This window comes from Acomys minous, assembly GCF_964271855.1.
Source record: "Acomys minous genome assembly, chromosome: 12".
Classification (NCBI taxonomy): Eukaryota; Metazoa; Chordata; class Mammalia; order Rodentia; family Muridae; genus Acomys; species Acomys minous.
Window position 1 is genome coordinate 22,175,252 of NC_140493.1, and position 22,765 is coordinate 22,198,016.

Here is a 22,765-nt window from a genome sequence, read left to right on the forward strand (position 1 = left end):
CATGCATGCACGCAAAACATGCAGGCACATATAAAAATGAAATAAGTCAGCTGGGCTGTGATAGCACATGCCTTTTGTTATTTTGTCTTTCCCCCCACCCCGCAAGAGCTTAAGATCAAACCCAGGGCAAGCGCTCTACCACTGCACTAAATCCCCAATCCCTAGCACACGTCTTTAATCCCAGCACTGAGAAGGCAGAGGCTGGCGGATGTCTGCATTCGAGGTCAGCCTGGGTCTACAGAGTTAAGTTCCAGGACAGCCAGGGCTACACAGAGATACCCTATATCGAAAAGAAATAAATAAATAATTTTTAAAAGTAAGAAAGTCTAGCTAGCCTCATTGTGTCTCCATCAGCAAAAGGATGGAGTCCACAAAAGGGCAGTGACCTGACCAAGGCCATTCAGGAGGGGAAAGCCGAGTTTTTTATCACAGCCAGAGAGACCTAGGGTGCAAGGATGGGTCTTCAGCCTCCAGCTACCTAAGAAGCATCTGAGGGTAAATGATAGACAATATGTGTTCCACACAGGCCAGTGATGAATAGGCCCTTACAACTCCACACATACATAGCCCTGTGTGAATATGCAGATGGCCAGAGGGACCAACACTCCAGAATGGACAGGCCAAGGATGGGGAAGGGTCCCTGTCCAAGCATGGTTCACAAAGCCCTAAGTTCTCTGAAGGTCTGAAGGGACAGCCAGCAGCTCCTCACTTCTACCCAGCATCCACAGGGACTTGTCACCCTGAACAGTACCATATGTTAAGTCTCCCACAGTTTGACATGGAGTAGGGGAGTCACTGGTACTCTAGGAAGTTAGAGGAAGTCCAAGAGGAGACCTGGGCTTCACAAGACTGGCAGCACCCTTCCACACGGGGCAGACTCCTACCCTGACTGTCCCTAACAGGCCCGGTCCATGCCCGTCCATAGGAACCTCCTTGGTCACATCCTCCTCCTCAGTCTGTATTTCACCCCCGAGCCGTGCTCACTGGGAACTCAGTCCAGTGGAGGAGGGCTCCAAGGCTAGTAAAACTGGCTACTCGGGTGTTGCTCAGACCTATTTCCACAGGTCTCCAGTGATCTACGGGGATACAGGGGTCCATCTCGAAACGGCCCAGAGACACCCCCGGAAGTGTGCTCAGAATACTTCCTGTCCCTCCACACTGCATCCTGACCACTGCCACTCATTGCTACACACAGGTGAGAAGCCAAGGCACAGAGTCAAAGGCTAAGCTTTGGCCTCCCCATTGCTGTCTGATCCTACCTAAAGCCTATGTTCCCCACCTGTATGGGGTCACTGCCTGGGTCCCTACTGGCCATCACTGCCCACCCTTCCACCACGTACCTGTTTGGAGACCCTCCCCCAGGCCAGTCCAAGCTTCTGGCTTTTATAGCGGTCGATTCCCTCCTTGGCGGCCCAGGCTAAAGCAGGGGCCAGTTATGTGACTGTGAGCTGCTCTCAGCCACGCCCAAAACGCCAGCACAGCTGTCTACCTGGACTGGCTTCCTAGTGCCACCTCTTCCCAGGCCTTGGGTCTCCTCACTTGTAAAATAGATAAGCAGGCAGCTGGAGGGGCAGTCCTACTTTCCCAGTGGAGCCAGGTGCTGGGCGAGGCAGGCAGCACCTGCATTTTCCCTTCCGGGAGTTGTCAAGGCCAAGTGCAGGTAACTAAGCACAGACCTACCCCCTCTGAGCTTTATCTATTCTCAGGGCAGAAAGCCCAGAGGACTATGCACCACCCCTAGGGAGATACTCTGAGAGGACAGAAGATAAGGACCCAAGGATGTATATAGCATACTAGCAAGCTCTCTGTTTCTTCCTCTGTTTTTCTGTCTGTCTGCCCTCTTTGTGTGCATGGGTGTTGAGACAGGGTCTCATGTAGCTCACACTGGTTTCACGTTTGTTATAGAGTCAACGATGACCCTGAACTTTTCTAGCCTCCAGCCTTTCATTTCCAAGTGCTGGACCAAAGACTCTATGCAAAGACACCAAGGATGGTGCATCCCAGGCAAGGACCCATGCTGCCTCCTTTAAAAGCAGCCCAGTGCCTACAGCCCCATGGCAGCATGTGGAATAGGAACTCTCCTTCCTGGCTGGGTGTGCTGACACACGCCTTTAATCCCAGCACTCGGCAGGCAGAGGCAGCCAGATCGCTGTGAGTTTGAGCCCAGCCTGGTCTACAAAGTGAATCCAGGACAGCCAAGGCTAACACAGAGAGACCCTGTCTCAAAAATCAAAACAACAACAACAACAACAAAGCAGCTCTCCTTCCATGGGAGAACTGAGATTTGTGTGGCTGGCAACAGATGAGACTTTGGAAGCCTAGAGGAGATGCCCCCAACAGTTGCTACGATGCCTAGGAGTCCCACTTTGGCCTGGCCGCATCTCTTATCCTCTGTGGTGGACACAAGTCAGACCTGGGCTTTGCAGGCAGCCAAGCTGTGCTCTGAGCACTCACATTGCAGGAGACAGGGCTACCACGCTTTAACAAGGCTTTGCACGTGTACACACACACACACACACACACACACACACACACACAAACACACACACACTTCTACACCTCAGCATAACCCCAGCAACCCTGAGGCAGTCTTAAAGCCCAGCCCACTCCCACTCAAAAACCCTGGACTTCCAAGTTCACCCTCCCAGCAGGCAGTAAGCACCAAGTCCTGCTCCCCCCCCCAGCCCCATCCCCACCCCCACCCCACCCCCACCCTCACCCTCAAGAGAAACACAGTTGATACTTGGTGAGCACCAGTGCAATAAACATCCTGCAAAGCAATGAACAAACAGGATGCCCACAGGCAGGCAGCCCTTCCCTTCTGTATGTTAGCGTCTCATCTACCAGATGACAGGGTGTGTACTGGCCCAGGGCTGCCCATAGCCCCTCAGCGGGAAGAAGACAGAGACGTGCCCAGTGGATGAGGGGGCCTTTCCACCTTTGTAGTGAGAGGCCACATAGAGCTGGGGCAGGACAGAGACTACCAAACAGAAGAGGCCAGAGAGGCACTGAGCAGGGGTGAGGGCAAATGAAAAACGGGGTGCTCCCTGCACAAGTAAGCACTTAGCACAGTGTTAAGGGGTACCTTGATGCTGAAGTTGGGTAGTGGTATAGCTGGGTGTTTTTCTGTTTACGTAGGCCAGAGCCAGAGGGGACAGGGATGAAAAGGGACAAAAGGAATGTTCTGGACCCCTCAGCTCTCTGAGGCATCCTGCTGTCTGAACTGAAAGGTTCTGGACTCAGCCTGGCCTTTTTCCACCCCCACTACCTAACAAATGAGCCTGAGTTCCTGTGTGCATAGTAAAATCAGCCACCCTCTCGCCTCCCAAGAACCAAATGGGATGACACCCAGGGAGCCTTGACAAGCTCCTGAGACTTCCTCTACATGTAGCCTCACTCCATACCTGGTAGGCCACTTGACCCCCCCTCTCTCTTCTGCAACCCCAAAGCCCTGCTCACTGACTTCTCTCTGCCTCTGTAGCAACCAAGGGTCACTGCGGTGCCCCCATCTGGACCATCTCCCACTCTACCACCATTGCTCATGGTGCATCACACCCAGGATAAAACCTAGGCTGCTCTGGGTATCCATAGACCCGGCCAAGATGGCTCTCAGGTCTTCACTAAGTTCACCTTCCTCTCCCCCACACTTCCTTCCCAGGCTAACGGTCGGGACCCCGGGAGTCTTCACACTGGCTGTCGCTGCCTCCCCAGCATCCTTCCCTCAGATCTCTGAGGGCTGGTAGCCTCTCTGATATCATTGCCCAAGGCCTTCCTGACCGCCAGCCCCAACCCCCCTCCCTTCTTCCTTCCTTCCCTCCCCTCCTCCCCTCCCTTCTCCCCCCTCTCCCACCTCCCCCCAGGTCTTAACTCCCCAAGTCCCCCCTCTTGCTAGCTCTTGTTTATATCTCCCTGCCTCCAGGAATGTCACCACAGGAGTGAAGGGTCACTTTTGCTCCCCACCCCCACAACACAGCTTGGCTGGTCAGTAAACAGCTGCTGAGGACTGGAACCAAACAGTGTGGGGAAGATCCAAGGAACCACAGAGAAAGGACTCTGTCTGGCTCAGGGGTGCCCAGAGGATGGGCCCAGATCCTAAGTTCTCACACCTGACAGAACACCCTCTCTGACTTCAGTACCAAGAAAACCCCAGCCCCTTCCCCCTCCCTCACAAAGCCCCCTCAACCCCCTCTGCTGAGATCAGCCATCTTGTCCCAGCGCTGCCAGCCCCTCCCACCCAGGCTCCAGGCCTCCAGAAACAATGTACAAAGGGCCACTTTAAGCTCCATCTCCAGCCCGGAGCAAATGCTCCCTGCCCTTCCACTGTCCTCACAGGACCACTCTGCTAACGGAGTCAAGCCCCTTGGCAAGGCTAAAGTATCCTTGTGATGCAGAGGTGGAGCAATGCACAGGGCGAGGGACAGGTGTCACTGAAGGCACTCCAGGAGGACTCAGGCAGCAAGGAGGAAGTGACATGGCTGTTGGTGACACAGTCCAGCTCCAGGAGGCTGGCTTAGCTTCTGCAAGCAAGCTACAAAGTGCTCTGAATGGATTATTCTCACAAGCAAGCTGATAACCTATGACTCCACGCCTGGCACCGAAGGAGGCTTTGACCACTTCTTTCTGCCTGGTATTCTTTCGTCTGGGGCCACTCAGTGCTATGACCAGCCAAGCGAGCACACACAGCAGGTCCCCGGGAACCTCCCTCAGTCCTTCCACTCAACAACCTCCTTGAATACCATCCCTGCTCTGTCCCATGGTTTGCAGAGAATTAAAACAAAACAGACCAAAAACCTTCTATCCAACGCTGGCTACCGGATTCTCCCAGCATTGCTCAGTCCCTACCTGTTATAGGTCCTCCTGGCTGGCAGACCCCACCTTCCTACCCTAAACTTCTCCAGCCCAGGGGTTATGCCCTTCCCCCAACCGCTCTTCCCTATATAACCCAGCCGTTTTGGTTACACATTCCGTTTTGACCTTTTAGCTTCTGTGGCTGTGGCTCCAGGTTTAACACACGGCCTGCTTCAGTCTGTTGTTCATGTTCAGTCTAGACCTTTCCAGGTGCCTCTGACTCTGGTCTCCCTCATATCTACAGCAAACCTCCTCCCCTACCATGCCTAAGAGCTGTCATGTCCTCCTTTTCTTCCTTCCTTCCTTTTTCTTTTTCACGCAAGCACTTACCAAGATGATGGTACAGCCATTTCTCTCTGAAGGACTTCTAACCAGGTCTCCAGGAACCAGCCAGGCCGGCACCACTCTTAGACTCCATGATCAGCAACCAGCACCCACCGGAACAGTAGTGCAGCCTTCCTGAGGGCGTCCCAGACAGGTTCTCAGGGCCCAGCCCACTGTTCTCTTTCTTGGACCCAGTGCCCTTTGAACAATAGCCAGGCACAAGGATAAAGTCCAAACATACTAGGAAGGTGCAAGTTCCCAAGCAATTCCCCTCCCAACACCTGCCCCATAGCTTGGACCGCCTGCAATCCCTGCAGCGCTGGGGTATCTAGCCTGCTGTGCTGTCCCATGACTTGTACCCTCAGCCCCAAGGACACACTGACACAGAGGAAGTAATAAACCATGGCCCACTGAGTGAATAAATGACCCTCCACAAGGCCACACTCCTGACAGAACTGCTCGGCTCTCAGGTCTGGTCTGCAACTCAGAAAAATGATCAAGGTCCTTGAGTTGCCGTGTCATGTCATCTCAGGCTCCTGAGCCCCTGGAGAAATGGCTTACCTATGGTTCTCTTCCAGAAGGAGGGACAGTGGTGCAGAGGGAAGACAAAGGAAATAAGGAAACAAGTGCAGCCTTCAGTGTACAAAGTGAGCCACAAGGGGCTGGGAGGAGCCATGGCTGGGGAGAGCACAAAGGTCCTTCCCTGGATAGATAACAACCACAAAGGAAACCAGGAATTTTCTTTCTTCCTTTTTTGTTTGGTTGGGGTTTTTGTTTTGTTTTGTCTTGTTTTGTTTTCCCAAGACATGATTTCTCTGCATAGCCTTAGATGTCCTGGAACTTGTTCTGTAGACCAGGCCAGCCTTGAACTCAACAGATCTACCTGCCTCTGCCAAGGCATGGAGTCAAACACGTGTGCCACCACTGCACAGCTAAAGCCAGGAATTTTGTTTGGTGTTTGGTTGGTTGGTTTTGGTTATTCGAGACAGGGTTTCTCTGTGTTTAGCCTTGGTTGTCCTGGACTCATTTCGTAGACCAAGCTAGCCTGGAACTCACAGTGCTCCGCCTGCCTCTGCCTCCCGAGTGCTGGGATTAAAGGTCCCACAAGTGTTGAGATTAAACTGCCCAGCTAAGAAATTTTCAACAGAAATGAGAAAATAATCTGTTTTTCTACCTACAAGGCTGGGGATGGAGGTGGTTAATAAGCTGGTGATTTGTAGTATCTGTAGGGCCTGGCCATATCAAGCTCCCACAAGTAGGATAGTGCTAATAGCCCAGAGAAACTCTACAGTATCTGTATGACCAAGACCACACCAGAGCCTTCCCTGGGCCCCTAAGATAACACATAGAGCCTATCTCTGGGAAGAACAGGCATATACTTCAAGTTCAGCTCCCATGTAATTATGCCTCCTTGTGCACAGGGGACTGCATTACACTGGGAAACTTTTTTTTTTCTCTAAATTGAACTGTACTTAAGCATGCCTACAATAAATTGCCTGGCATCAGAGTCTAGAAGTTTGAACCAGCCCGGCTAACTAAGTCATGCTGAACCGGATTTTCTTCTTGCCTCTCAGAGATAATTCCCCTTGCCAGTTATAGACTTTACAGGGACCCCACACACGGGGATAAAGAACGTGGAGAGGAATGGCTGCCTCAAGAGACTTAAATCCTCCTCACCGTGTGCCCATACCGCAGTTGCCACTGTGGGTACGAACAGGCATGAACTAGAAGGATGCAGCATGTGACAGGCCTGCAGTGCTCCCCTGTACCTGGGGGTCTGAGCATCACAGTGAACACTGGTCCCAACAGAGCAAGCGAGGGCTGTTGGCTTGGAGTGTCAGTAGGCTCTGAGCTTCCTGCAGCCCCCGCTGGCAAATACTCTGGGCCACTCAACTCAGCACTACTCACTGCCTGGGGCTCTCCAGAGAGGCAGGCTTGCGTACGGAAGTCAGCCGTACCAACCCTAACAGGAGGTGTTCTTGCAGGTCCAGTGCCAGTTTCACACACACTTTCTTTTGTGTGTGTTTTTTGTTTGTTTGTTGTTGTTGTTTTGTTTTGTTTTTGTTTTTGAGACAGGGTTTCTCTGTGTAGCCCTGGCTGTCCTGGACTCGCTTTGTAGACCAGGCTGGCCTCAAACTCACAGAGATCCATCCGCCTGCCTCTGCCTCCCGAGTGCTGGGATTAAAGACGTGTGCCACCGGCTCCACACACACACTTTCTAGCCCAATGAATGAAAACTGTAGCTAAGTCCTTTCCCATGCTGTCAGAGTCTCTCAAGATGACAGGGCAGGTCCCAAGGCGTTAGGGACAACTCGATATTCTGGGAGGGTATTTCTGAGTATTGCATCAGCAAGAGCTGTCTTAGCATAGCAGAGGCAGACCGGACACTTCCGTAAACAGGAGCCTTGAGTCAGTACCTAACTGCCTCCATTGAGGACACAGAAGGCCATTCATCATCAAAGGGCATGGACAGAGCTGGAGAAATGTCTCAGCAGTTGACAGAACACACCGATTTTGCAGAGGAGCAAAGTTTGGTGCCCAGAACCCAGGCTGGTCTCCTAGGGGAGCTAACACTCACTTCTGGCCACTGTGGGCACCTACACTCGGTGCACAAACTCACACGCACACATGATCAAAAATCAATAAATCTTTTAAAAATTTATTTATTTATTTAAGGTTTGGGTTTTTTGTTCATTTGCTTTTTGAGACAGGGTTTCTCTGTGTAGCCCTTGCTGTCCTGGAACTAGCTCTGTAGACCAGGCTATCCTTGAACTCACAAAAATCTTTACAATTGAGATGTAATATGAATAAATTAATAAAATATATTTTATAAAAACCTGCCTGCTTCTGTCTCCCAAGTGCTGGGATTAAAGGTGTGTGGCATCACCGCCCAACTTATTTTTATTTTATTCTTTTTTTTTTTTTACAAAAATCAGGAATACCACACAGGGCTTTAGGGTCTGAGCCCACTAGTCTTGGCCTCCATGAGAGCACCACCTAGCTAACTCTTGCCCCATCAATTACTTAACTTTCTCACCTAGAAAACACAGTAAGTGCTAAAAGACAAAAGATATATTAAGTGCTTACATACCCCAGTAACTCTGAGAGGTGGAGGCAGGAGGATCAGGAGTCCGAAGTCATCTTCATATACCAAGTTCAGGGCCAGCCTGGGCTACATGAGGTCCTGTCTCAAAAAAAAAAAAGATAAAAGAAGAGGAGGAGGATGAGAAGTGTTTTCTTGTACCACATACACTTAAGAAATGTGGCTAGGGCCAGGAAAGTCCCACTAGTTCCCACAGCCACAGGGAAGAGCTGCCCACAGGTGACGGCACCAGAGCCAGACGCAGGGATGGGGGAGCTGTAACCAGGGAACTTTTCTTCCCTCTTGCTTTTTGAAGACTAAACTTCATTTTTCTGTTTTAATGATGTCTTATCCGTTTTAGGAGAACAGCGAATGAAACAGGGCAGCATGGCTACTCTCCTGCCCCTCTGGTTCCTTCAGGTCTGAGTTCTCACAGCTGGCCCCGCCCCCCTTTGCCCTGTACCTTCCCGCCAACCCCAAAATAAACTATCTCCAGAGATCTCCTGCAACATGCATTTTTCTGTATCAGGCTTTTTCCTACACACTAGAGGACCGGAGCTCAGTGCTCTGGGAAACCCATGATCCTCCATCTTCATCCGTCCTAGACCTGACCCAGGTGCACCACCACACCCCGACCATTTTAACTTACTTATTTCATGCATATGAGTACACTGTCTTCAGGCACAGCAGAAGGGGGTGGCAGATCCTATTACAGATGGCTGCGAGCCACCATGCGGTTGCTGGGAATTGAACTCAGGACCTCTGGAAGAGCAGCCAGTGCTCTTAACCTCCGAGCCATCCCTCCAGCCCCAAATTCTTATTCAAACGACCACCAGAGCCTCTGAGACTCCAGCTATCTGTTGCCAACAAAAAAGGCCAGGTATCCCAGCTTCCGGGTATCAAAGACTACCCACCACCTCAAAGACCTGATCTCCTGGAAGTCTTCCAAAGCTGTGACACCTCTTAGAGATATAGTTCTTGGTTGGCATCCGGGGCCTTTGAGAGCTCTGAGCTGTACCTTCTCGGAGCTGAATTCACTCTTGGCTGGCATCCTGCTGAGAATAAAAACCTGTCTCATTTAAGTTCTATGTTGTTTTATTATGCCTGCCTACTCTATTCTTTGAGGAGGTCTTAGTTGGGAACAGGCGCCAACTCCACAATTCTTCTCACTGGGTGTGGTCGGAAAAGCACCTTCTGGGCCTTTTACCCATGCCAGGCAAGTTGTATTCTTTCCGGAAATGGCCCTCACTCGCTGTCCCTGCAATAGCATTAACAAATGTTTAATGAGGCCGAACAGGATGGCCTAGGCCTTTAACTCCAGCACGTGGGAGGCAGAGGCAGGTGGAGCTCTATGAGTTCGAGGCCAGCCTGGTCTACAAAGTGAGTTCCAGGACAGCCAGGGCTACACAGAGAAACCCTGTCTCGGAAAGAAGAAAAGCAATAAATGTTTCATGAATATTTACTGAGCGCCTTCTCCTGCGAGGCCCAGTGCCAGTCCCCGTCATCTGCAGTTTGTCGTCATTAAGCTACCACAATTCTCTGACCATCGAGATCTTCCCAGGTACAGGCAAGCTCAACAAGCAGCCCAGGCCAGAACCAGCCTCCAGAAGAGGCAAGAAGGTCCAGAAACAGCATGTTGAACAAAGGCCTGCGTGGCTGAGGACAGGGCCGAGAACAAGCAAGGGGTCTAGAGGTACCACGGGGCAGCCTGGACTTGATGGGGTGCGATGGTGGTTCCTGGGAGCCCGAGGGCCCTGCAATCTTCAGGAGAGCATTTTTAAAGCTGCGTGGGCCAGGAAGGTAGCTTGATGGTAGGACACTTGCCTAGCAACCCTGGGACCCTGTGCTCCACCCCTAGAAAAAAAACAACTTTAAAATAGGGCGAGCAAGACAGTTCAGTGGGTAAAGGCACCTGCTGCTGAGTCTGGTGACATGAGTTCAATGCCCAGAAGCCACAGAGTGGAAGGAAAGAACTGATCCTCATGTTACACACACACACACACACACACACACACCCGCATACACACACACACATACCACACACACACACACACATACCCCACACATACCACACACACACACACACATACCACACACACACACACATACCACACACATACACACACATACCCCACACACATACCACACACACACACACACATACCACACACACACACACCATACACACACACACATACCACACACACACACACGACACACACACATTCCACACACATACCACACACACACACCACACACACACACACATTCCACACACATACCACACACACACACACATACCACACACATACACACACACACATACCACACACACACACACACACATACCACACACACACACCATACACACACACACATACCACACACACACACACCACACACACACATTCCACACACATACCACACACACACACACATACCACACACACACACATACCACACATACACATACCACACACACACATACCACACATACACATACCACACACACACATACCACACACACACACATACCACACACACATACCACACACACACATACCACACACACACATACCACACACACACACACCACACACACACACACACACCACACACACACATACCACACACACACACACATACCACACACACACCACACACACACACACACACCACACACACACATACCACACACACACACACATACCACACACACACACATACCACACACACACACACACATACCACACACACACACCACACACACACATAACACACACACACATATAACACACACACACACCACACACACACATACCACACACACACACACACCACACACACACACACACATACCACACACACACACCATACACACACACCACACACACACATACCACACACACACACACCATACACACACACACACCACACACACACACCACACACACACACACCACACACACACACACATATACCACACACACACACCATACACACACACACCACACACACACACACCACACACACACACCATACACACACACACATACCACACACACACACCACACACACACACATACCACACACACACACACATACCACACACATACCACACACACACACACACATACCACACACACACACACACACCATACACACACACACATACCACACACACACACCACACACACACACACATAACACACACACACACGTAATTAAACTTTTGTTCACTTTTGAGAAAGGGCCCAACTATGCAACCTTAGCTTGTCTGGAACTTGCTATGTAGAGCAGGCTGGCCTGGAGCTCACTGAGATCTGCCCGTCTCTGCCTTCTAGGTACTGGGATTAAACACCTTTACCACCATGTCCAACCATTACAGTCTTTTGTAGGTTTCTAGCTCTGCCACAGAGGGGCTCTAATACACAGCCAGGGAGGACCCGGGAAATGTGTCCCCACACTGGCAGGTGAGGCCAGAGACAAACAAGGGACAGCTATAATAAAAGCAAACACCAAAGGAAGGGTAGCCTGGAGGCTCTGCAGCTCAAGCTTTAGGAACCCACAGAGAGAGAGAGAGAGAAGGACCAGGGCTGGAAGAACAAGAGGGCTGCCTCCGATAGGGAGCTGGACAAATAGTCTCTACAAATGGAATGCAACCCTGACTGTACCACTTCCTGGCTGTGAGCCTCCATTCCACACACCCCGTACAGCCGCACGGGACTAACACTCACATGCCTATGCTCAGGCACTGTGACCGCTGTCATAGTGAACACACACCTGAAGCATCCAGCACTCAGGTGGTGGGTAAGTATCCAATGTACAGGAGCAAGTCATTAACTGGGAGGTGCAGATGGAAGGACACCTAGGTGGTGGTGACCCATCTGGGGGGTCTCTGCCAGCCAAATATCCTGAATCCATAATGCCCCCTTAGGCCTCTCAGTTCCTAGATAATCCTTCAGGAAGTTTCTTAGCTGGGAAGAACAGGACAGCAGGAAGATGACATAGGCTGTCCAGGTCTTTTCCCTCCCCACAGAGGAGTCTGCTTTAGTGGGAATCAAAGTTTTGTGGCATACAACCTCTAAGATCATAAAGCAACTGAGTAGTAAAGAGTGTGAGTGGTCTCTATTGCTTCAATTTTATGTTTGTAGAAATGATTAAAACATGTGTGCCAGGACTGGAGAGATGGCTACGAAGTTGAGAGTACATACTGTTCTTCCAAAGGTCCTGAGTTCAATTCCTAGCACTCACATGGTGACTCACAACCATCTGGTGCCCTCTTCTGGCCTGCTGGTGTACATGCAGGCAGAACAGTGTACACAAAATAAACCTTTAAGACTGTGTGTGTGTGTGTGTGTGTGTGTGTGTGTGTGTGTGTGAGAGAGAGAGAGAGAGAGAGAGAACAAACACCAACAGAGGCATTTCCACTTGAGGCAACACAGGCAAATTTATTTTCGGATCCTGTTAACTGTGTAGATATGCTCATGGCTGTGACCCCTGCTCTGCCTCACACTAGACCACAAGAGAGGTCTACCCTGTCTCCTTTTGAAAAGTCGGGATGGTAACTCCTACCAAACAGGGATGCTGTGACCATCTCTCTGTATTGTGAAGCTGCGCTCTAGAGGGTCAGTCTTCCCCATCACAGATGGAGAAGAGAGAGAGCAGGCATAACATCGGGAGGCTGGGCTGTGAATCATTCATTTATGTATTCACTTGTTCATTCATATTCACCACATTTACCAAAGGCCTCCTCGGTGTATCTATTACTAACTGACTATTGAAAACATATTAACAATAAACATATCAGGGCTGGAGAGATGGCTCAGTGGTTAGGAGCACTTGCTGCTCTTCCAGAGGACCCAAGCTTAGTTCCCAGCACCCACACCAAGCAGCTCATAACTGCGTGTAACTCCAGCTCCCCCGGGGAATCTGACACTTTCTCTTGGCCTCCTCAGGCACCTGCACACACAGGTGCACATTCACACAGATCTAGCCACATACACAGAAGTAAAGCTCAAAAGAATCCACACACAGACCAAACCACATAAACATGTCAAGGCAAGAGGTACATGCTCTGTGGATGGACAGAAAGGACCAGGACTCATTGCTTTCCCTGACACAGTGAGGCTCAAGCTATGAGAGCAAGGATGAGTCCGTGTGAGCAGTTGTACCTCAATGTTCCTCTACGCACAGGGGACCTTTGTGGTATTCCTGGCAAAGGTTACTGTAAGGTTACCATATGCAACCATTACCATTTCCATGGCCAACGGCTGAGGAGATGGCTTAGTTGGTAAAGTATTAGTGCCCGTACTTTATTTATTTATTTATTTTTAGTGTTTCGAGACAGGGTTTCTCTGTGTAGCCTTGGCTGTCCTGGACTCACTTTATAGCCCAGGCTGGCCCCAAACTCACAGAGATCCACCAGCCTCTGCCTCCCAAGGGCTGGGACTAAAGGTGTGTGCCACCACTGCCTGGCCCATATTTAAAAAAAAAAAAGCCAGACACAGTGTACACACACTGCCTATAGTCATAATGTTGGGTGCCGGGGAGGCAGAAACAGATGGATCACTGGGGCTTGCTGGCTAACAAGCCTAGCCAAGTCAGTAGCTCCAAGTTCAATGACTTTATCTCAAAAAATAAGGTGGCTGGGCTAGAGAAATGGCTCAGCAGTTAAGAGCACTGACTGCTGTTTAGTTCCCAGCACTCACATGAGAGCTCACAAGCATCTGTAACTCCAGTTCCAGGGGATTCAGCGCCTTCTTCTGGGCTATGGGAGCATCACACACACACACACACACACACACACACACACACACACACACACACACAGTGTACAGACATACATGTAGGTAAAACACCCAAACACATAAAGCATAAAAAATAAAAATAGCTGGGCAGTGGTGTGGCACATGCCTTTATTCCCAGCACCCAAGAGGCAGGCAGATCTCTGCGAGTTCGAGGCCAGCCTGGTCTATAGAGTGAGTCCCAGGATAGCCAAGGCTGCACAGTGAAACCGCTCTCTTGGTGGGCGGGCGGGAGGGTTGTTGAGGAAGCCACACAATGTCAACCTCCAGCCTTTACATGTATCCATATGTGCATACACACCAACATGAACACATTATATTTAGACACACACGAATTTCCATGGGAGGGATGCGCACATCTGAGGAGGTATGTGGGCACAGGCTCCAGCAGCAGGAGCGGGGTTGGTCTGACCTGAGGTTGAAAGCTAGCACTGTGGTATGTGAGGTCTATGAGGAAGCTGCTAACAGGTGACAGGGCATCCGTGGACAGGAAGAAGTGGACAGGAAATGAGAGCGGGGCTGTTTGAAGCTCATCTCCAAACTCTTGGGCTAGCATGTGGGGTTCAGATAGACCCTCCTGTTAAAAGAAGCAGCTAGGCGCGGTGGCGCACACCTGTAATCCTAGCACTTGGGAGGCAGAGAGGCAGGAGGATCTCTGTGAGTTTGAGGCCAGCCTGGTCTACAAAGTGAGTCCAGGACAACCGAGGCTACCCAGAGAAACCCTGTCTCGAAAAACCAAAAAAGAAGAGGCGGGTTCAGAGATGTGGGCATCTCAGGAAGAGTTCCTAATTTCTTTGTCCATCTCCCCTTCCACTACAGATCAGGTCCTTGAGGATAAAATTCTACCCCGAGCCCAGAGGCCTGAGCAATCCCTTCTGGTAAAGCTCTCATCCACGGCACTGCCCAGCAGCTCCTCAGATTCATCTCATCAACAGCCCCAAGTCTTTTTCTCTTTCATCAACCATCATTATCAGGCACCACCTGAACGCTGAACCGCTGAAACTGGCATGTACCACCCCACCCCACCCCCATTAAAAGCTCCTGTTAAGAGCCCAGCCTGGTAGTGTAAATCTTTCATCCCAGCACTCAGGGGGACAAGAGGCAGGTGGATCGCTGTGAGTTCGAGGCCAGCCTGGTCTACAAAGCGAGTCCAAGACAGCCAAGGCTACACAGAGAAACCCTGTCTCGAAAAGAAAAAAGAAAAAAAAAAGGTAGCCTATTGGCTACTTCTGGGAAGATTTATACCACAGGAAGTGACACTTCTGGGAAGATTTATACCACAGGAACTGACCAGCAGTCATCATCAAGGGTTTTTTTCTAACCAGACCGCCATCTGTCAGTTTACCTGTCTCCTCTGCCTGGTGACACAGAAAGGCAAGCCCCTCACCACAGGAACATACAAGTACAGCTTCCAAAGTGCACTCTTAAGAGGGCGTACACAGTAAATGCCCAGCCGAAACCATAAACTGATCGAATGATAGCATATGCATTGTCCCCTTCTTAGAGCCGGGGGAAACGGAGGTCAGAGATAATAGTCACAAACCAAGAAGTGGCAGAGCCAGGATCTGAACCCAGCCCGTGGATGGAGAGTCTGTTTTTTTTTTTTTTACATGATTATGCCTGGCTTCCAGGCAGCCAGCACAGGGCTGGGCAGATGGTAAGTACCCAGTGGGATCTATTGTCCAGCTAAATGCTAGCATGAGAAAAAGGCCAGTTTCCTCTCTAGTCCCTACCCCTCACCTGAACACAACAGGTTTCTTAGCCTGAATGTCTAAAGAAACTTCTAGAAGGGGGAACAAAGACCCTTCGCACTCTGGGAACAGAGCAGTATACTTCAAGTCTCTTGCTGGGAAAGAAGAGGCACAGTGAGTGGTGGGTACCCAGGGGGGCAGAAGACTCACCTCCTGCCAGCCGCTCCTCACCACACACCTCCTCCCAGAATCCCAGAAGAAATTCCTGCGCAGCTCCCCAGTGACCTCGGCTCTCCCTTCCACACCAGTCCTCCCCGTGAGCCTCCTCGCCATGAAACTGGCCTCACAGCCAGCTGGCATCAGATGGCCTCATTTTACAGGTAATAATACCAACCCAAGCAGCCAGCATCCCACATACCTCATCGCTGTCAGTCCTCGTCAAAATCCTGGGGAGGACTCTCTCCCCTCGACATGAGGTGGAGACTGAGGCTCAGAACACCAACCTCCCGAAGTGAGACAGCTACAGCAGGAAGGCAGTGAGTAGCCCTGACCACTGGACACAGTCTCAAAGGAGGCAGCGGAGGCACTTTGCTCAATCCCTGACAAGGACGGCTTCCTGCTGTCCTCAGGAGCCAGGACCAGCTTCCCGGGATGGCCTTCCACGTTTTCTCCACCTGGCCCTCCTGTCCAGATGCTAGCAATCAGGCATTCCCACGGGCCTGCCCTCAGGGCCCTAACGGCAGCTTATGCCAGGTGCTAGGTGCAGTGCACCACCCCAGGGCCCTCCCTCTCATCCTGTCACCCCTCTGCCTCTATGCCTCCACTCCGGAGCTGGCCTTTCACTCTCCCCTCCTCCAATAAACCTCTTAACATCAGTTCTGTTTCGTGGCGTCATTTCTTAGCAGATACCTTGGCAGATAACTCGGATTCGAACCGGGGTTGCTGAAGCCATCGGGCAGAGTACTAACCACTACACTATCATGGTCGGCCACACACACGGATACTCTTCAGCTCGTCTCTCATGGTGGTTCAGTGTCCTACCGTACTGCACACCATCTCTCAGCACACCGGGGATTCACACCTCTAAGCCCTTGCTATTTCTTCATCCCTGAGAACTCTTCCACCTTCCGGTCATTATTCCAGTAGGGTTTTTTTTGGGGGGGGTCCCCCCCCCCTAGGGCAGACAGCCTCTCTAACTTTCCCAGGCCCCCTGCCTATCTCGTTAGCACTGGGCAGGCAGCACGAATAATCCTGGAGTTGCCAACTCCCAGAAGGAGAGAGCCTTTTCTTGCTCTCCCTGCCATCCTCATGCTTGGCTCAGTGCCTGGACCTTTAATAACTGTGACCCTCCAGGTGGCAGGTCAACCTCCGCCACCCCCCAAATCATGGCATATCTGCACTCATGTCCCAGGGATGATGGAGGGCCATAGAAGAATCTCAGTAAGGAAAATGTTCCTGCCTACCTCCCACTTCTGGGTGTTCTGTAGGCTACGAACCATCATCAGACCTCAGGCCATCAAAGCTGGCTGGGGTACAGCACCTCTGCTTGCTGCGCCCCAGCTCAGTTGCCCCCGCCACCAATACAACCAAGCAAGCTCCCCTCCCCGCCCCCGGTTCCAGAACTATTTGCAGATATTTATAGCGCCCTCCCCCAAGCCAGGAGCCTTCCTCCGCCCTGAGCAGTGCAGTGCAAAGAGAGGGAGCCCCCTCCCCAGTAAAAGATGGGGAGGGCTCTCTCCCCATTCGCTTTTCCCTGCTTCCCACTAAGGCAACTACAGTTACAGCTACAGCTACAGCCCCCACAACCTCCCAGCACCCCAACCGCGCCTGGGCCTCGGCCAGCCGCCGCCGCCGCAGCCCAGGGTCGGGGGTGGGGAAGGTAAAAGCTGAGGCCTCGCGCCCCCAGCCCCGAGCCGCGCCGGAGGTGGAAGGGAGAGCGCAGCGCACAAAGCATGGCTGGAGCCCCGCGCCTCAGGACTCCCCCCACCCTACCCCCGTCCAGCCAAGGGAGGGGGTCGCTACGCGAGGCTCTGCCTACGGCCAGGGAGAGCTATGGAGAGCAAGCGGGTGGGGGCAGGGGGCGCCGGATAGGCAGCCCCTTACATCTCGCCCTTCCTCGGCCCCAGGCCCCGGACTCCGGGGCTGCAGGACCAGCACGGGGGGCGGTGGTGGAGACGCGGAGGCGAGGCCTGGGGCGCGGGGGATGCAGGGCTGCGGCGAATGTCCCCCGGCTCCAGGGTCAACTCACCCATCGCCCGCTGGATCTCAGCAACGGCGGCAGCAGCAGCAGCGGCGGCGGCGGCTCCGCGGCCCCCGGGGCCCCCGGCGGGGAGATGCTGGCGTCCGCCGCAGCCTCTCCTCGCCCCATCCCGGGCTCCAGCGGCAGCGGCTGCGGCGGGCGCCCGGCATCGCAGGCAGCGCGGCCCCGGCCCGACTCGATCCCCGCCCCCCCACCCCACCTCCACCCGGTCCCGCGGGCCCGGCGCGGCCGCTTGACTGCACCCCGGGGCGGCGGCGGGGGCGCGGCGGCGAGGCCGAGCGCTGCGCTGGAGGTGCCCGCTCCCGCCGGCCCCCGCCCCGCCCCCGCGCGGCCGCGTCCCCCTCCCCCGCCAGCCGGGCTCTGCGCGCTCCGGGCCGGGGGCGCTTGGACCGCGGGCTCTAGCCGCCGCCCGGAGCCTCCTGTGTGTGCAGCGGTCGGATGCGCGAGTGTGCGCGTGCCCTGCCTGTGACCGTGCGTGCGCCGACCCACGGCCTGGGAGTCCTGTGCGGGTGTGTGTGTGCTGTGTGAGGCGGGGCTGGCCAGAGTGCGTGTCCGGCTCTGCGTGTGCGTGGACTTGTGTGTCTGTGTTCTGCAGCATGAGGCTGGTTGGCCGGTGGGTCTGCATGAACGCGTAGATAGATCCGTGCTGTGGTATGACTGGAAGCACACTGTGGTGGGGTTACAGGATTTCTGTGCAGTGGTGTGACAAGGTCCTGACCGCTGTGACTGCTGTGGACTATGGCAGAGGCCTGATGCTGGGAAGTGTACCAGGCACAGGGTCGCCTCAGTGTTCCTGCTGGTTTGTGTCTTACTGGCCTCTGTACACTGACTGGCCTATGTCTTTCTGTCCCTGCATCATCAATGCATGTGCACAAAGCCATCCATGATACCCTCTTCAGGAGAGGCCCAAAGGGTCATGGTTAAGATAATCCAGAATGTGTGCTGGATCTGAGATTCATCCCCAGGCTTGGAGGTTCACACACACACACACACACACACACACACACACACACACACATACACACACACCTTCCCAAGGACAGGTATTCTCTGTGTAGCCCTGACTGCCCTGGAACTCTCTCTCTGCACACCAGGCTAGCCTCTGACCCACCTCCAAGTGCTGGCACAAAATGCTTAAGGGCTGTGGTAGACTCTTCCCAAGACAAGCCCAGTTCCTCAAGCCTATGTCCTCTGCAAGTCAGCAGCAGCAATGTGCTTTTTTATTTGTTTTTCCAAGACAGGGTTTCTCTGTGTAGTCTTAGCTGTCTTGGAACTCACTCTGTAGACCAGGCTGGCCTCAAACTCACAGAGATCCTCCTGCCTCTGCCTCCCTAGTGATAGTGCCAGCACGTGGCTAAATTTTTAACAATTTTGTTTATGTGTGGGTGTTTTGACTGCATGTATGTGCGCTATATGTATGCAGTGCCCACAGAGGCGAACAGAGACCATTGCATCCCTAAGAACTGCAGTTACAGACAGTGGTGAGCTGCCATGTGGGTGCTAGGACCTGAGCCTTTTTGAAAAAGCAGCCAGTGTTCTTCATCACTGAGCCATCTCAGTATAGCCCCACTAGGTAATTTTCTTATTCTTTTTTTTTACAGATTTAAAAAATATTTATTTATTATATATACAATGCACATTAGATCTCATTATAGATGGCTGTGAGCCACCATGTGGGTGCTGGGAATTGAACTCAGGACCTCTGGAAGAACAGTCAGTGCTCTTAACTTCTGAGCCATCTCTCCAGCTCCCTTCTTATTCTTTTTTAAAGATTTATTTCTTTATTACATACATAGTGCTCTGCCTACATGTACACCTGCACACAGAAGAGCACACCAGATCTCATGGCTGTGAGCCACCATGTGGGTGCTAGGGATTGAACTCAGGACCTCTGGAAGAGTAGATGGTGCTCTTAACCACTGAGCCATCTCTCCAGCCCCAGTTTTCTTTTCTTTTCAGGCTGGCCTCGAACTCACAACGATCCACCTGCCTCTGCCTCCCAAGTGCTGAGATTAAAGGCGTGCGCTACCACGCCTGGTTTTTCTTGGGTTCTTGAGAAATAAAATTACCGCTGGAAGTGCCTGTAAGCCCAGCACTCAGGAGGCAGAGGCAGGTGGATCTCTGTGAGTTCAAAGCGAGTCCAGATCAGCTAAGCCTATACAGAGAAACCCTGTCTTGAAAACCCTCCCCCCAAAAAAAGGATCCAAGAAAACTTCATGCCACTAGGGCAAACTTATTTCCACCTGGGAAGGCAGGTCCTTTTGGTTTTGTAGTGAGAAAAAAAAAAGCTTTAAAAAACTTGATATTACTAGTATGTGGGTACGTGTATGCGCACTGGCTTGGGAGACCATGTTTACTCCCTGGCATGTGTGTGCATTGGTCAGAGGGCACTTTTGGGGATTAGTTCTTTTGTTTTGTTTTGTTTTGTTTTGTTTTTTTGAGACAGGGTTTCTCTGTATAGCCCTGGCTGTCCTGGACTCGCTTTGTAGACTAGGCTGGCCTTGAACTCACAGCGATCCGCCTGCCTCTGCCTCCCAAGTGCTAGGATTAAAGGTGTGCGCCACCATGCTACCACACCAGGCTGTGTTGGGGATTAGTTCTTTCCTTCACAGTGTGATCTAGGGATCAAACTCAGGCTGTCAGGTTTCCATGTTAAATGTCCACTGGCTGAGCTACCTCCAAAGGTCCCCCAGGTTTTTGCCACTTTGTCATTTTGTTTTTCTGAGATAAGGTCTTAGGTGTTGCTGGCTGGTCTAGAATCTTCCCAAGGGTGGCCTTGAGCTCCTAATCCTCTGGCCTCCACCTCTGTATTGCAGGGACTAGCCGTGCCTGGTTTTCTGTGGTGCTAAGGATCGAACTCAGAGCTTCATAAGTGGGAGACGAGTGCTCTACAACCTGAGCGACACCCCTAGTCCCGTGTCCCTTAAAGAGTGAATGATTACGTAAATAGATGATTGCAGCTCATAGGTCTAAGCTGGAGAATTAATGAAAGGTAGTTTCCAAATGGTAACTACCATTGAAAAGGAAGTCCGCCAGGTCCTCCCCTCTCAGTTCCCCCTAAGTATCAGCTTTATGATACAATGTTTTCTTTCTTCCTTCTTCTTCTTCTTCTTCTTCTTCTTCTTCTTCTTCTTCTTCTTCTTCTTCTTCTTCTTCTTCTTCTTCTTCTTCTTTTTACAATGTTTTCTTTTAGGGGTGAGGTCCTCTTAGAGGTCAGAAAAAGGCCTTGGAATCCCTGGAACATGGGTGTAAGCCACCATGTGGGTGTTGGGAATCAAAGCCAGGTCCTCTGCAAGAGAGACACATGCTCTTAACTGCTAAGCCATCTTTCCAGCCTCACTTCTTTTTAGATATTTGTTTTGATTCATGCTTATGTGTGAGTATATGTGTGCTGTGTGAGTCTCTGCCTGTCTGTCTGTCTGTCTGTCTGTTTGTGTGCAGGTGCCCTCATGGACAGAAGAGGACATCAGACCCCCTGGAACTGGAGTTACTGGCCGTTATGAGCTGCCAGATACGGGTATAGGGAATTGAATCCAGATTTTTCCAGAAGAGTAGCAACTGGTCTTTAACCAACAATCCTCAAGACACTTTCTTTCCTTTTTATTTTTTTAAATAATTTTTCTCATTATTTACCCAGACATGTGTATATGTTGTATGAGTGTATGCAATGTATATTCGGGAATGGATGGCAGGCAGAAGAGGGAATGAGGTCCCCCTCCCCAGCCCCCTGGATTAAGGGCAGAAGTGAGCCACTGGACCCAGGTGCTGGACTTGAACTCAGATCCTCTGGAAGAACTTCAGGTGCTCTTAACCACTGAGCCATCTCTCCAGCCCTGATAGTTTCTTTGATTTGAGGCATTTTGTTGTGACCTAAAAACCAATACACCACCTCTATAGCTCGACTCTCTCTAGGGTTATCTATTTGTCTGTTTATATTTATCTATTTATTGTGGTGCTGGGGAGGGAACCCAGGGCCTCCCATATTCCTGTTGGTCACCCTACCACACACAATTTCCATGGCCTTTGGTTTGAATATAATGCAAAACACTCACATTTGCCTGTCCTGCGCCTTCAGTGTCAGTTCTAGAAAGCTCTCTTCCCACCACCATCCCCCAGCAGCTGTGTGAGAGTGACAGGGCCCTGCCCAGCGTTGGCCATGGCCGGAAGGTTCTGGGGACCTGTTGTTTCTTCTTTGTTTCCACCAACACCCTTGGGTCTTTGTTTTCCTGCCTTTTCCAGATTCTCAAGCTTCTTGGGAGGCCCCTGGGAGGGAGGGGTTAGGGTCATACCGAAGTCCGCCTCCTCCATTTCTCAGTGTTTGTTTCCTGGTCTGTTGGGAGTGTGTTAAGTACGGATTTCCCCAGCCCTTGAGAGATGGCAAGTGACTTCCTTGGCCACATTCGATCAGTCCTTGGTATGGTACAGGATAGCACATGCCCCTCCCCCTCTCAACCCAGGCCCAGGGGGAGGAGGAGCTCACCTCCCCTGGAGCTGGCAAGGAAGAGAGAGAGAGAGAGAGAGAGAGAGAGAGAGAGAGAGAGAGAGAGAGAGACTGAGAGACTGAGACTCGAGACTCTTTCCCCCCTTCCTGAGTCCCTTCTTGGTTCCTTTCCTTTAGCAACGCTGTCCCAGTAGGCAGCTGGAGGCAGAGACTACCATAAGCTTATTAAAGCTTGGGTTCCAGTCCTGCCCAAGTAGAGTAGGATGTGAGGACCCACCATCCTACAGACATCAGCCGCATCTGGCTCCCACT

General features: G+C 51.8%; 1 protein-coding gene across 4 annotated transcripts in view; it reads right to left on the bottom strand.

Moving 5' to 3' along the window:
- The window catches only part of MGAT3 (beta-1,4-mannosyl-glycoprotein 4-beta-N-acetylglucosaminyltransferase), a 47,577-nt gene extending 25,384 nt beyond the window's left edge, over positions 1 to 22,193 (bottom strand). The window contains exon 1 of one of the 4 annotated variants that reach the window (XM_084750350.1): positions 22,065 to 22,193. In XM_084750350.1, coding sequence (XP_084606476.1) covers positions 22,065 to 22,066 — 2 coding nt within the window. In that variant the 5' untranslated portion in view covers positions 22,067 to 22,193. Of the gene's footprint in view, positions 1 to 5,178; positions 6,230 to 9,168; positions 9,285 to 18,000; positions 18,182 to 22,064 lie in introns of those variants that run through there. The other 3 variants (XM_084750351.1, XM_084750346.1, XM_084750348.1) reach the window with 3 other exon arrangements.
- Positions 22,194 to 22,765: the final 572 nt, after the last annotated feature.